At 32.6% G+C, this 16417-nt stretch overlaps 1 protein-coding gene across 1 annotated transcript; it reads right to left on the bottom strand.

The window, feature by feature from the left end:
* Window positions 1–553: 553 nt before the first annotated feature.
* On the bottom strand, window positions 554–12926 carry LOC101263189 (la-related protein 6B). Its single transcript, XM_004251937.5, has 10 exons — window positions 12353–12926; window positions 3349–3430; window positions 3151–3245; window positions 2923–2994; window positions 2682–2761; window positions 2483–2582; window positions 2103–2150; window positions 1947–2015; window positions 1382–1528; window positions 554–1194 (listed from the first exon to the last, which is right to left on the bottom strand). The coding sequence occupies exons 1-10, from the start codon at window positions 12740–12742 to the stop codon at window positions 856–858; spliced, it is 1422 nt and encodes a 473-aa protein (XP_004251985.1). The 5' UTR covers window positions 12743–12926; the 3' UTR covers window positions 554–855.
* Between the last annotated feature and the right edge of the window lie 3491 nt (window positions 12927–16417).

Raw genomic sequence — 16417 nt, forward strand, 5'->3', positions numbered from 1 at the left:
TTGGACACATCTCTGTCAATTTCATTTTTTTAGTCCGGAATCAAAAGGCAACAAATTTTTTCGAAATTTCCGAAAGGACAACTCATATATTTTGATACCAAAAGGGCAATATTTTGTCACTTTCCGTTAATTATAGGATTTAAATAGTTGGCTCATGAATTTTTGAGTCTTGTAGTCTTGTAAGTCGCAATACCACGTCACCTTAAAAAAAAAACATTGCGTTTTTTTCCCCTGTTTTTTCCTTACTTATAACTTGAATATTAATTAACCTATAAATAATATTTTTGAAATGAGAAATGTGCATTGAGTTGCCCTTTCGAAATGAGAAATGTGCGTGTACTATACTGAGGGCATCCTAAAAAAGGTATACCAATTTTATTATATATATGGAAGAATTACCAAACATAAACGTATTTTTTAACTTGACTTCAATCAACATTTGTCTTCTAACTTTGAGTGTGTACTTTATAAAATTAAACAAATAAATATACTTGTCCCGTGTACTATTATGCCTTTGTTCATCCACATCATATCATCCCCAAACACTCAAGACTGAAATAACCTTTTATCAATTTTGTATTGCTTTATGTTAATTTTAGGTTCAGTTTTCCAAAACTAAATCACAGCACAGTGTCACGGACTTAGAGTGGCTCTTTTGGTTTAACAACAAACAACATATAACTTCTCGAGTCTTGACTCTTGCTGCTAAATCGATAGATGTATCATCTTCACTGATTTGACGGCAGTCTTCAAAACTCTGCCATCAATATCGCAAAGAAAGAAGAAACATTGCCCTCTCTATACTTGGGAAATGTTTGCATGAACAGAGACAAGTTCCGCGAAACTAGAACATCATCACTCAGTTCTTACAGCTACTGGTTTCCCTCGACCCATGGAGAATCCCTTCGTGCCATCTGGCATGCGAGGCACAGAAGATTGCTTGCCACCTGACTGGTCAGTAACTACTGCAGGCTGGCCTGTTACATTAACACCACCAGTACTCGAGGGGGCACTAGCCACACTACTTCCAGTATTCACTTTTGTTACAGAACCCCCTGTACGCCCTCCACGATTGGTTTGTCGAAACTGGGGAGTTTCACGTCCTCGACCCCTCGTCTGTCCTGGTCCTTGTCCCTGTACCTTACCCCGACCACGATTGTTCCCTTTCTTCTTCCCAACGCGGCCATGCTCCTCCTGTCCAAGTGACATTTAAATGAAGCCATAATGAATTAAACTGAAAAATCATTAAGTGTGGTATCAAAACAGGGTGGTATCTTTTAGAAGACCCGTCTCAGTAGAATTTATTTGGTGCAGTTTCCTGGGAAGGAAAAGGAAACAGAAATATCTCCTGGTTAATTAGAAGCATGGCAACATCACTTACTGCAACGTCATTGGACTGCACGTCAACATGGTGAGAGGAGTCTCCATCATGTTTCTCATTGAGTTCCAATGCAACATCATCATCTTCTTTGGAGTTTGGATCACTTTCATGACCAACCTTCTTCACTCGGGCTTGACCAGATTTCGCCTGTACAATTCAATCAAAATGCATAAGTACCTAGCGGATAAAATGCACAACTACCTAACAGATCAAAATTGCAGAATACAAGTACTGAACTCTTCAGTTATCCTAAATGCATCTATTCAGAAACTAAATCTTGTACCCTCATGAAACTGAGGAGTCTAGCCCTGTAATTTAATCAGAATGGAGGAGGCAAACCCTATAACCTCAAGAGTATGGACAGCTGAATCTTAGAATTCAAATATGGACCAGCACCACCTGAATGCTCAAGAATCGATAGAATGATCTTTCATATATGAGTAATTCGATATAAAAGTTAAAACTAGTCGTTCTTATTTTCGCTAAATGACAAGTTAGAGACTAAGCCACTTTTAGGACATGGTTTCAAATTTAATCAACAGGGAACAGAATAATCAGGACTTACTGCGCGTCTAAGCAGCAGATGGACTTTTAGACCATTTCGCCAGTTATCCACGTCATTTAGCTCAAGAACCTGTAAAACCAGGTTGCATAGTGAAAACGACGTCAGAGGTAGAGATAACCAAGGTGTAACTAAGAAAAAACAGTAGAAATCACTCACCGCCTTCTCAGCCAATTCTACAGCGTCGTACTCCACAAATGCATGCAACTGCATTGAGCTATTTAATTTAGATCTAGTAACGAGCAACTGCATTGCCAAGTACCAATATAGACAGAAAATGGTGTTTCTTCGGAAGATATCTGTGTTTTTTGGGTAACAATAGGAAATTTTCCACTTTCCACTCAAGTTACTTCACATTTCTTTTTGTGGATATAGTAAGTTACTTTGCATTAGCAGTGTACATTATCCAAATTTAGTTCCCAAGTAAGAAGTTCAACAACTCATAACCATCGTTTCTTAATCTAAATCCAACAGCAATTTCAAAATGTCCTACTAGTGCATAGTTTAGTTATTGACATATCAAATTATTTGATGTTTACCTTGTTACTGTACATCGTGCTGTCTGATTTTGCTGATCTAGATGCTGAAGAAGCCCCACCATTTGAAGGCTGAGGGTGGCAGGTCCGTATCATTTTTACCCTGGCACAATTCATTATGCAGAGTCTTAAAAAGGCTGGATATTTTTTCTAAGCAGAATTCTCAGACTACTCTGTATACAACTATAGCAAACCAATGTACCTTCCAACTGCTGAAAAAATCTTCATGAGGTTCTGGTGGCAGTGGTCCTCAGGCAAATTCTCAGCAACCACTATGCGAGACTAAAAATGAAAATACATGATTGGTCAAATGATAACCAGACACTAAAAGAACAAAACCTACAAACTGAAAAGATGAACCATTGAATGGAAAAATGAAATGCTTCACGCACTCATTAATTATTCTTGTTGTAAACCACTATTACTATAGGAACGAAACATACCTGCAACTCCTCTAGGGCAGCTTCAGTCAGAGGATTTTTCCGTTTAACTTTCTTTCCATCTTCACTAACAACCTAAAAACAGAAAAGTCAAATAGCAAAATATCAGAAAGAAAACATTTGCAAGACAGAAATTGTTGCAAAATTTTGCACAGGGGAAGCACAAAGAGTGAGTTCTTTCAAGGGTGGAGAGAGAGATGTGAAGACAGCGAGGAGATGAAGAAAACTCACAAGATTTATTGAGCAGCGTAGAACTTCGGCAAGCTGAGCATGACTACCTATTAGAGCTTTAATCTTCTTGAATGATGCAACCACTGATATTGGTACTATAGCAAAGAAATAGTATAAACAAGCAAGACCATGAAAAAATAACAACTTCAAATTACCAATTAAATCATGATTAGTCAAGCAGGGAATAAGAGCACTCACCATACCCCTCTGGATCCTTGATCATATGCCTTATCAAATTTTCGGTCGTTGCCAAATTTAGATCGCTGAAATAGAACTCCACCTGTAGAGAACAAGAATGCACCTGAATTAGCTGAGTTAACAAAGAAAAGCGAACTTCATAGCTAATAGAATTTTACAAGTACTTGTGAAAATTTTCACGGCATCATTTCAAGCTTCCAGCAGCTTATCCCAAACAAATTTGAAAAGGTGCAAGTATATAGTCCAATATACCATCAGTTCCTTCCTTCCTCATACATCTTATCAATCTTTTCACAAACACTTGAAATAAAATTAAAAATTTCACAGCATTTATTTTTAAGTTTCGAGTAGAACTTCTAGATATTTTTTTTCCGAGTAGAACTTCTAGAAAAAACTCATCAAGACATAATCCTCAGACTATTCTGTTTCTAATGCATAAATTAGTGTTAGATAGGTCAAAATAGATTAGTAATACCAATTAGGCCTCATTTGTTTTCGTTAAGATTAAGAGGTCTGAATCTGAATACATATCTGAATATTAAGATTTGCATTAAGATTCAGGTGTTTTGATCTGAATACACGTTTGAGTATTAAAACGTGGTCTCTATATTTGAACACTAAATAATTAATCTTGTTTGTTTTCAATATCTGAATGTGCATGTGAAATTAACATTAAATTAATAAAATATCATAAAAATTTCATTTCAACAAAATATATCACTTTTGATAAAAAAAGTTTTAAAAGTTTTCATAATCATGATTTGGAGTATAATTTTTTTCATTCAAAAACCTTGCTAAATACTAATAAACCAACAGTGTTCTTGACACAATCAATACAAGAAAATTATTAATATAAAAAAAATGTGAAAGGATTTATGAAAACTTACCAATTCAAGAGGAAAAAAATGGTGTTTGATTGAGCAAAGAGATAAAGAAAGTTTTTAGTTATGAGATAAAAAAGCACGCTTAAAGCAGAGAAGTGATGTTATTATTTGATAACTTATTAAATGAGTCTGAATATTGTTAAGAGTCTCCTACAGATCTGATTCATTCTGACCTCTTCAGACCCATTAAGAGGTTTTTTAAAAAATAAAACAAATGAACTTAATGGGCTGAATCTGAATGATCCAGATTCAGACCTAAAAACCAAATGTACTTAATAGGCTGAATCTGAATGATTAAGATTTAGACCTCCATTAAGTGCAAACAAATGAGGCCTTAGTAGGGAATATATATTAGTCATGCTAATATGCTAATTAGGTCTATGCTTTTTAGGAGTCTTTTAATCCTAATAGAGAATCTTTGCCAGTAGAAAAAATAGAGAATCTTTTTTATGACTGAGAAATCCATTTGGGGCAAACCTTAGGACCAAAAAAGACTTCAAAACTTGGGGATAATGGGCCCACCCTTTATATTTTTATTTTGCATAATGCTGGCCTTGGATAAATTTGTATTAGAAACATGGTAAGTTAGTATTTATATAGCTAGCTGACCCAACTTGTTCAGAATTGAAGGGTATATTAGTTTTGTACTTAGTTCTGGCCTAATGCTTGGACTTTTCATACATGTCAACGACTGTATGTTGGACTCTCCAAAGTAGAGTAATTTTGGAGAACCTGACACGGTACAACATTGAAAGTGAAGAGTCCCTGCAACTTAGGTTCTGGTTTCACTAAGTTGACTTATATTAATTGATGAAACATTCAGACACGCTAGTTGAAATGCCACTATCCATTGCCCTTACATTATATGATGGATTTCCCATGTTCATTATCACGACGAACATCAACCAAGCAAGACCAAAACCCACAGGTCCCTGAAAATATTTTTTTTAACACTGGTAACATACAGGTCCGTGAAAATATCAAATACTATTGTTGACCTCTTTAAGGGTGGGGAAATTTCTTTTTGACAAGGGTAATCGTTTTTTTGATTGAGAAACATCACTATGGAAGTGTAAATGGAGCATTACAGATGTGCAAGGCACTGAGCAGATCTATAATTAGGTTTGCATCATATACAAAAGTAAGTAAGCACCAAAAAACTAACAAAAGATGGTTCCATTCTAAAGGCTAATACCATGTCCCATTCTCAAAGGCAAAGGTGATAAGAAGGAAAACAATTAACAGAAGTGCCTGGTAAGAAGATATGTTCAGTATTTGCTAGGGAATGACTAAAGTCATCCTTTAAGCGAACAGCAACAGTTAAAGAGAATTCCGGCCAACCCATCCTAGAATTACTTGAAACATATCTCTCTACTTCCTTTCATTACCAAAAAAGTGAGATAAAGATAAATCAATTACGGGTGTAATATTACAAGTGAAAAGTGAATCAAGTAGGTTGATTCCACAAAATATTCAAAGCCTTAAGCATACCTTCTTCTGCAGGTAATTCCCATTCAAGTTATATTACATAAATAAGATAAAAAGGGCACTCATGAAAGAACAGATCACGCATTGATGGCGGCATGTCAGCATCAAATAGATGAATGTAAAGACTTTTCTCGCCTCCAACTTGTAAAGTTGTCTACAAATTAAATGTACTAACTAAAAACTCAACTGGAATATATCATACTAAAAGTGGGGACCAAAAGTTAATTTACCGAAGTATCCTTATAATGTTGATGTACATTTATACCCTTTAAAATGTACTATCCTTTTATACAACACTCCATTGATTAACCATAATATACTATGTTCAGAATACGGAGAATCTAAAGGGGTTGGAAAAGGTAGTTCAATAAGAACCAACTGATTTTTATATGAATGGTCATTCTACATTCAACATTTAATGATGCATTAAAAAGAAATCTACCAAAAGTAAGGATTGCAACTAGATAAATAAGGGGTGAAGATGAGGCATTTTTTCAAGGTTTCCTTATCTTTATACGTAGTTCTACCAAAAAAATAGCTTCTAGCATTTTTCTCAAGCTAAGACAAAGGAAGAATCAAGCATATTAGAAGCTCCTGACTCCCACTGAAACGGAAAAAGAATCATGATATCTTAGTTATGCCTATTCCACTCTTCTAGGCTTTGATAAAGGATTTTGATTATTGTCTCTCTTTTTAATTCGGGTTTGTTATGTAGATGGTGAGGTGGAGATAGTTCGATATCGACGTCATCCAATTGAAGAAATGGATGAGTGATGTTATTTCTCAGAAGTGATTGATTAAGAGCGCATTTGTATTGACTTAAAAAAATAGCTTTTAAGTCCAACATAAATGTCTTTTTAAGTCAAAAAGATAAAAAGCAAGGGAAGACCTATTTTTGGTTTTTAACCTTTTTAAAGTCATTTTTAACTTTATCAAACACTTCCAAAAGCTAAAAAATGACTTGAAAGTAGGTTTCACTAACTTTTAAGTCAATTCAAACAGGCTCTAAGTTGAGCAAGTGTTTCTCCTGTAATTAAATTGCATCAATATTATCAAAAACACTCTTAACCCAGAAGTGAGGTGCAAAACATAATTGAGTTATGTGTCCTCATCAAGGCTCTAAGGCATATTTTTCCATGCTAATGACTAATGAGCGTAATTTTTGAAGATGTATCACTAAATAATTGACATTTCACTTTATCGTAAAAAATCAGTTTCTTTATCCATATTATTCATGCTTGTGATTATTAAACTTGAACTATACATTACATATTCAGAATTTTTCTCTAATTGTGCCTTTTTTCAATAAAGTCCACTTTTTATTTGCTTTTTGTGCTTAAAGGACTCAAAGACCTTAGAGCTTTTTTGCGCTTTTCACTTTTGATAGCACTGAATTGCATGCATTTCTTACCTGGCATATGATCAGTGTTATCAAAGGCGAAAAGCGCAAAAAAGCTCTAAGGTCCATGGGGGCTTTAAGTGCAAAGCGCAAATAAAGCATGAGCTTTAATGAAAAAAGACGCAAAGGGAGAAAAGAATACAAATATATATGTTTAGTCCAAGATTAATAATTATAAACATGAATGACAAATATATGACCAAAGAAACTGAAAAGAACTTATGGTTAAGTGAAATATCAATTATTTAGTTTCACTTCTTCACAAAAGGCTCATTGGCAAGGAAAAGCTTTCCTTAGAACCTTGATGACGACATTGAAGCGCACATAAAGTGAGGCGAAGTGTTCAACACGTTCTGAGCCTCGTTTCAGGGCTTAAGTGCTTAGAGCGCGCCTTTTATAACACTGCATATCATTAAACAAAATGTAAAAAGTTGCAAAGCGGGTACAATGCCTTTAGAAATCTAAGCCAATTAAGGCAATAAGGACATGAGTTTTCTTCCCACAAGACTAATATATGAGTAGAATCTGATTCACATGCTATGGAAGATCTTCATTAGACTCAGAGGCATTGTTTGGGCAATGCCAAGAAAGATTATTAAGGTCTTGCTCAGCTGGGAAGAAGCATGTACGGGATTGACACACAAAGATAGATGGAGGATTGTTCCAACTTGAATTTGGTGGACAATCTGAAAAGAGAGAAATTCCAGATGTTTTGAAGACATTAGCAGTTCAGTTCATAGGATTAAGTTTGAACTGCTTTAGACTTATCCGTTTTTGGGCTAACCAGAGATACATGAAGATACTGCTTCAATGATAGACACCCTTGTTTTTTGTTAGGCTGATGAAACAGCTTGTTCTTCTTTTTCACTTGTAAATATGGTCTCAGCACAACCTAGATGTTGTATTGACAAATATATACAAATAGTTACCTTTAAAAAAAAGAATTTGATTCACACATAATTGATCTAAAAAGGAATAGAATTAAAGAATCAGCATGAAAACATGGATAATTCAGACCTTCTTGGACCTTGTTGCTGGCACCAAAAAAGAGTAGGAAATGTAGGGAATATATATATATATATATATATATATATATATATATATGGAATTACATATAATGTTTGTGGCAATATTTGAGAACTTGTGGTATTTCTATACGAGTATAGTTAACAAATTAAACGTTTGACCTAGTGCATAAAGAAAGTTCATGATTACCATGAATATTCTGTAACGACTACCAATTAGATCAGAAAAATTTGTTGGTACTTTATAGTGCATTTTAATTCTTTATAACAAATGAAACAAAAATCATGGAAAAATGGGCAGCCATTCGATCAATGACTAATTAAGTATTCCATTCATATTAAGTTTCATCGAGACTTCTCCTTATATATGGGAAGTATATAAACCCTTTATGATTTATTTAAGCCAAAAGGATACGTGTTCATTGAAATAAGATAATTTCAATGAGGTAATATTCTTCATTAGTAATATACAATCACAAACAAAATGACTTAGCACTTAGCAGTTTCATTTTTTTGAAATACCCTGAATACACATGAATGCTTTCAAGAGTTCCACAGATAACTTATGCATTTTACAGAGATAAAGACTCTCAGGTTAGAATAAGCCTATCGACAAGTAATTTTTCAAAATGTGAAAATAAATTTACAGTGACTTGTCATCAAACAATTACGGTGTCTCGTTCTTAATTGAGAATTTGATTATTAAAATCAATTCAAAGATGAATTAGTAGTCTGTATCATTTTAAATTTTAAATGAATGATCAGGAGAAAGTGCTCTTTAGTTACATGCCATGTCACTAACTATATAGCAAAAATAAATGTATCAGATTCTTATCTATCGGTACTGAATATCCAGCAGCTCTAACTACTTTTACCGCGTCACTTTATTCTTTTCTTTTTTCTTCAACCTCATATACAATTAAGGTCTTGTATGGATTATTGATGGACAGTACCATTAACTCCTATTCCTACTTCTTGGGAATGAAAGCCACTTGATTGTAAGGAGAGAGCTACTTGTCTATGTATAGAGCAAAATGTTCAATCTTTTGATATTTGAAAATGTGAAGTTTGCAACATTCAAACTGATCTTTCCACGTGTTCCCTTCAATAACTCTAAAGGTGACGGATGGATAGAAATGTTATTGCAAATAATGTGAATACAAGTCAACGGATTCACTATGTCAGAGTTCCTAAAACAAATACATAATCCATATATATGAAACTACTTGAGGCATCAAATGACTTTTTGGGGGTATGGTTTCTTCCTTTATTGACTTATCTAAATAGGATTAACATTTATCACTTATTTATAACTCAACACACTTTTTAATACTGCTGGGGTTACACCCACGATGTGCCCAGAGACTAGTAATATTAAGGAGGGCAATAGTACAGTGATGTGGCACATCTCATAGAGAAAAAATCCTATTGATCTTTTATCCCCTTTTTTGCTTTCTTATCTTCATTTTTCCAACTTGGTGCTCTTTTACGGTTAGATATTGCAATTTGAGAAGTTTTCAGTTGAAAAGTCCAAAGTTGCCTCATCAAATCATAAATAACTAGACATTAAATGGCTTTTGTAACTACTCAACAGTAAAGGTATTCGCCATTTATTATTTAGATGTTGCTTCTTGTGAGAATAAAGAAAACCAACAAAACAAATGAAGAAAATAAGAAAGAACGTGGCTTAGAAAAATTCATAGAGTGAAGAAAATTAGTTGATTTGGAGATGCTGCTAAGGCTGAACACAAGAAATTATCTGTGACCAATATTTATCAATGATACAAGATGGTCAGCAATTTTTTTGTTCTTTTTTCAAAAAGAGTGTAAGTGTCTCCCAACGTTCTTTTTTTTGGTGGCTAATCTCTTAAAAGCATACTAATGGAAATACTCAACTGTATCCTATTCTATGGACGATTGCTTATCCTGGCATCTTTCTATCTATCACGATCTATTGATTGGATCTGGTGAGGATATATTTTCAAGCAGCGGAAGTGGTAGTGTTTCACTGTCTTATGTTGCTTAATAAGTTTTTTTTTTTTGAGAAAGTTGACATTTTATAGACAAAATACACCAATAGTGTATTTCAGTAGTAACTCATCAGGAGTTTAAAGTTAGCAAAATCAATTATATCTATCACCTTTACTCCTCCTAAACTATCTAAAAAGTGAGTAATATCCTCCACCTTTCTGGGGAGTACACAGTTACACCAAAAATAAAAGGTTATAAGGCAATTCAGTTTTGAGCTCTGGAAAGGAATACTCTTGTTTTCAAAACAACTTTGGTTCCTTTCCTTCCATATTGTCCACCAGATGCGAGCAGGGACAATCTTCCATCTCTCCTTATGGCCTGACATGTTTCCTTTTAATTTTAATTAATGTTTTGTTCTTTTGCCAAAAATTAGAGATTAAAACTAATTTTAAGAATGATAGCTACAAAATGTTTGTACTAATATATAAACAACTTTCATATTTCTAAAAATGGTAAAGGTATGCATCATTCTACATATGTTTTCTAGAATCTTGTATCTCCTGGTTTGTGAAAACTGATGGTTATGTGGATGATTTTTCTGGTGGATTTCTATCCAAGCAATGTCATAGATCCGAAATTTTTTTCTTGGTAAACAGTGAGAATAGATCGAAGTAGGAACATATTCATTTTGCTTTTATGAGCTCTAGCCAGCTTGTGTACCTCTTTGTGAAGTACAAAGTTTGAAGTAAACGAATTGACTTAGGAAAATAAAGGTGCTTGAGTAAATTTCCGTAGCATGATCACGTGTAAAATTATTGATCGAAATGTGAAAGTTGTTGTCAACGTGGAGTAATTAATTAAGACATAGAAGAGTAACTAATCGTTAAGAGGTATATAAGATGAACATTAAAAAAGAAACATGTGCACCATGTCAGTATCGAGTTTTTCAAAATTTCTTCTTTCTTTATAGGGAAAAGGCTCAAATATGCTTTCAAACTTTTAGAAAAGGCTCATTTATGTCATCCATTCAAAGTTTGACTCATCTCTGTCATTACCGTTTAAGAAAAGGCTCATTCATGCCATTATTTTTTAATAGTGATTTTGCAAAACCATTTTAACACGTGGCCACGGCCACGTCGTTATTTTTTTATATATTAAAAAAAATTGAAATTCTCAAAAATTGAATTAAAATAACTCACCCAAGTAAAGACCCACCCAAATTTTAAAAAAACCTATAACCCAAAGATCCTTCTCGACCCTCTTTCACTTCTTGGGCAATCGGATGAGTTTTACACATTTCCTAACCCATGAACTTAATTTTTCCACTATCATCTTCTTCTATCAATTTATTTTCAATGTAATTTTATAGCTTATTTTTTTCATTTCGGTACATTGTCAATCACTAAAGCTCGACCATGGCAATCGGTAAGAACAAGCGAATTTCCAAAAGCAAGAAAGGAGGAAAGAAGAAGGCAGCTGATCCATATGCTAAAAAGGGATTGGTATAATCCACATGTATCAAAAATTCGATTTACAACGTGGCCGAACTATAACTGGCCAAGTGTTAAAAATGGTTTTGCAAAACCACTGTCAAAAAATAATGGCATGAATGAGTTTTTTCTTTAACAATAATGACATAGATGAACCAAACTTTTAACGGATGACATAAATGAGCCTTTTCTAACAGTTCAATGACATATTGGAGCTTTTTCCCTTCTTTATATTTCCTCCTTTTGTTGTATTTAATATCTATAAATCAAAAGCTGAATTTGTAAAAAAGTGAATCCAATTGCTTGTTTGAAACTTCTTTAAATTTATCTGTCAATGCATCTCCAACTTACCAACACTGAAAAAAACAAAGCTATTAGTGTAAAATATGATGGAATGTCCGCTCCAATTTAATTAATTAATTTTGTTTTCTCATTAAAGTAAGTTTTTTACTCTCCATTCTTAGTGATATCTGATGTGCAGATCAATTTAGGATTTGGGTATCTTTTAGTTTATTCCAAAGTTTATTGAAACTGATCTCGGAGTTAAGGTTTTAATTAAAGAAAAAAATGAAATTCTAACATTTAACCCTAATATCAATAATGTGTAATAATCCAAATTGAATATATTATGAGTGTTTTCTCCTCTTAATTTAATATAGCACCTAGATTCATTAATAACCTGCCAATATATCAACAAATTTACCAGTATACAACTTTAACAAGCACTAAAACATACAAAATAAATACCTGATTAACGATTTTCTGAGCAGCTTCTTCAGTTAACCCACCATTCTTAGCTGAAATATCGGCATCAGCAGTAGTAGCGGCAGCAACCTCTTGATCAACAAATCTTCTAGCAACACCACCACCGCCATAGTAAGGCGACTGAGGAGACTGTAGTGACAATTGAGGGGCATAAAGGAACTGATTCTGTATGGCAATATGAGTTGTGATCTGATGAAGCGGAGCAGCACGGGTAGCATAGACACGTCCAGAAGATGTTCTAGGAAGGAAAGCAGGAGCTTGAGCGTTAAGTTTGCTTGTATTAGAAGAAGAGGAATCGATATTGTAAGTGAGAGATGCAGAAGATGAAGTGTGAGAATCTACAGAAACTGAATATTCTTCTTCCATAGCCATCTAGGGTTCCAAGCGACACAAATTGAAGGTGAAGAAGAAGAAGAGGAGAAAAGAAACAGTGGAGAGGATATTTCGATGATCTGTTCGTTTACTAATTTATACTCTCCCTTTAGAGACCAATCATTGACTTCCTCACACCTTTTTTATAAATTTTTATTAGGAAGATCGTCAAAAATATTCTAAATTATTGGAAAAAATTTTAAAATACTCTTTATTAATCTTTTAATTTAAAAATATAGTCTTTTTAGTTTAAAGATATTTTTCATTCACCTTTTTTATTTAATTATATCGTTGAAACCAACAATCCTTTCTTTATTTTATTTTTTAAAATACTTATTATGGATCATTTTTTTATTAAATAAGATAAAAATTGATCTCTATTGAGTTTTTCTTCATTTCAATAAATCAAAACAATATATTTTCAAGTCCAATAAAATATATTTTTTATATCTAATAATTTCTACTTTCTATAGTTTTTTTAAGAAATTTGTTTTAGATAATTAATGTATTTAAAAAAATATTAATAATGCCACAATTATAGGGACATATTATGTTATCACAAATCCTAAACAAAGTCTATCTTTTTTTTAAAAAAAAATGGGCATTGAATAATTTTACCTATAATCTTTTAACAACTCATTGGAAAGAAGAAAAAGAATATAGATGTTGTGGGTCGTCGGTAGGGGAAATAATAATAGGAAAAGAGAGAAATAAATATAATATACAATGGATAAGATAATAGTATTATGATTATAACTTTATCAATTATTTATATCATATTTAAAATTTAATTTAATTAATTAAAATTTAGCTGTTAATTTTTTCTTATGACACGTGTCTTCAATCCAAATAAAAATTTGTGAAAAATAGAGAGAGAAATGAAGAGGAGGCGAATCCAAAAAAAATTTACAATAAATATAAAAAAACTATTAGATTTTCTAACAAAAATAATTGAGGTCTTGAAGAAGTATATTCTTTTTGGCTTGGATAAATATTGGGAAACTATCTAGCTAGCTGAGATGGAGATTTTATTTCATTCAATAAAGAGAACGAAACATAATAAAATTATCAAAATAAATAAAATAAAGAGACAGTTGTTAGTTTCAATGGTATAAGTGAGCAAAAAGGTGAATGGAAGGATAATTTTAGACCAAAAAATAAATAAATAGAAGGGTATTTTTAAATCGAAAGATGAATGAAGAGTATATTTAGACCTTTCTTATAGTTCAGAGGTATTTTTGACCCTTCTTCACGAGCTAGTGATTAGATTGGTGTATATTTACTTTTTTTCAGATTTTATTTATGAAAATTTACCAACAATTTTATTATATTGTAGTTGGTGTTGTTATTGTATGAGTTGGGGAACAAGGTGGATATAACGAGTATTTTTACAAGAGAAAACTACATAAATTGAACCTAATTCAATATATTTATCCTTATTGGACTCACAATCCAAATATTTTATGTGACTGTCTTCTTGTTCTATTCACCAACCACTACTTCTTCATCCTTGATACTATCAAAATATATATATATACTTACGATAATGAGTAGTTTTTTCATAGAATTAGCAATGTTTCTTTTCTTTGATATCATCAAACTATCTATATACTTTAATAGTATCAAACACACATTAATAGTTAAAAACATATAGGGTATGAAAATAAGGAAATAGTTGTTTGTTAGGATACAAGTGTTATTTTCCCTTTTTATAACACTCCATATCTCTGCATTAGTGCATGACTAACTCGACGTGGACGAATTTATCTAAAATTGAGAGAAGGAGGTTGTGTTTGAGCTTAAAGTCTTAAGGATCTTAGTGTATTAAGGGGACATTTGTTAGTTGGTTATTAGAGTTATGCATGTATTGATAATATATGAATTAATTATGAGTTAATTCGTAAATTATTTTATGTAGAGATTAGTAATGCAAGATTTAGTTATTTATGTATTACTTATTCAACCTACATTCTTTCGTAAAGTAATACATGAATTCTCTCATAACTTATATATCGAATAGTTTTATGAGTTTTTAAATTATAAATCAAACATCTTATTAATTTTATGTGTGATTAACTTACCTCCTAACCAATTATCAAACGTGATATTATTTATGTAGGTTTTAATACATGCATTCCTCTTCTTAGCTAGCAAAAGAGCCATAAATTGTTAACCAAAGATAAAATAAATAAGATTTGAAAGATTGATGGTATGTTAATGACACTGAACTTCTATACAAGTCTAAAGTGTAATTTTATTTTCATTTTTCATAACTCTTTTATCATGAAATTGATCTCCATAATTCTTAAGCTCATTTTCTCTCTTCCAAACATCAAGGTAATTAAGTTATATCCAAGTTTAAGTATGAATATTCCTCAATTAAACATGTGCTATTAACATTGATTACTTTTCAATGATAGCAAATCGAATATAACTTTTACAGGAATTCTACGATTTTCAACAATCAAATAAGGCTTCTCTCCCCTCTCCATTTATGAGCTTGTATGAGCGTTCTAAGCATGTTTCCAGTAAAAAAAAATGATGAGACGGTGGTTGATAGTTGTCAATTCAAATTTTATGCACTTTTTTCAGTTATTGTGGCTCCTATACTGTGTTAAAAATTCATGATCCTTAAGTGTTCATAATCTTCTCTATTATGAGGTGTCTAGGTTTTTTCTATTTGAGATATTTGTGTTTCTCTAATATGAGATGTCTAAGTTTCTCTAATTAAGTTGTCTATGTTTCTATTATGTGAGATCTCTGGTTTTTTTATTTTTTATTTTCAGATGATTATGTATTCCAAAAGAGAAGACAAACACTTCAAAAATGTTAATTTTCAACTCATATGTTGCAAACTCCTTGTGATCCAAAAATGGACATGATACACTCGTCTTATCCCACCAAGACAAGTTTGCCTAAAACTCAACAATTTCAATAAAATATAGAAATTTTATAATAAATTCAAAAATACCCCCAAAATATGATTGTCACATTCATCAAATAGAAGTAGCCAAATATCAAGTATTTTCCAACCATCAATAAATTACAATAATTATCAAGAATGAAGGATGTCATGGAATGCAATGCAACATGACACCATGAAATGTTATGCCTCAAAATACCAAGTAATCTCTCAACCATATATACATGATACTCCTCGGAAATACATCAAGAATTCATGACCCATGGGCGACTCACGAGGTCCATATACCGACACGGACTATCTCCACGTGTTTGTGCGGATGACCCAACACATTATCATAAATCAAACACATTACGCACGGACGATCTCCACGTGCCCAAATTATAATAACTTCTCCATCGCACAGACGATATCCACGTGCCCAAATAATCATAACTCGGTCTCAACACGGACGATCTTCACGTGTTAGACCTTTACTCATACCTAATCTCATGTCAATGCATGTGCACAATATGATATCAAATAAAGGGGATGATGCAACATCTCAATAAATCAAATGTCTCTATGACATATAATCACCTCAAATATCACAATTATACGAGTTCAGTAAAGAACAGAATCAGACATAATAAATCAAGTCAATAATATATCAACTAATACTCATATGTTTTGACATTCTCGGATTACAATCCTCATTTCTATAGTAATAAATCTTGCCTTTATAACACTGGTACTCGTATCATCTCAACCCA

This window comes from Solanum lycopersicum, chromosome 12 (assembly GCF_036512215.1).
Source record: "Solanum lycopersicum chromosome 12, SLM_r2.1".
NCBI classification, from domain to species: domain Eukaryota; kingdom Viridiplantae; phylum Streptophyta; class Magnoliopsida; order Solanales; family Solanaceae; genus Solanum; species Solanum lycopersicum.

Coding starts and splice junctions, on each gene's coding strand:
- LOC101263189 (XM_004251937.5), bottom strand. CDS start 12,742: ATGGCTATGGAAGAAGAATATTCAGTTTCTGTAGATTCTCACACTTCA. Junction 3,246..3,348: donor CAAGGATCCAGAGGGGTATG/GTGAGTGCTCTT, acceptor TCTTTGCTATAG/TACCAATATCAGTGGTTGCA. Junction 2,583..2,681: donor ATTTTTTCAGCAGTTGGAAG/GTACATTGGTTT, acceptor GAATTGTGCCAG/GGTAAAAATGATACGGACCT.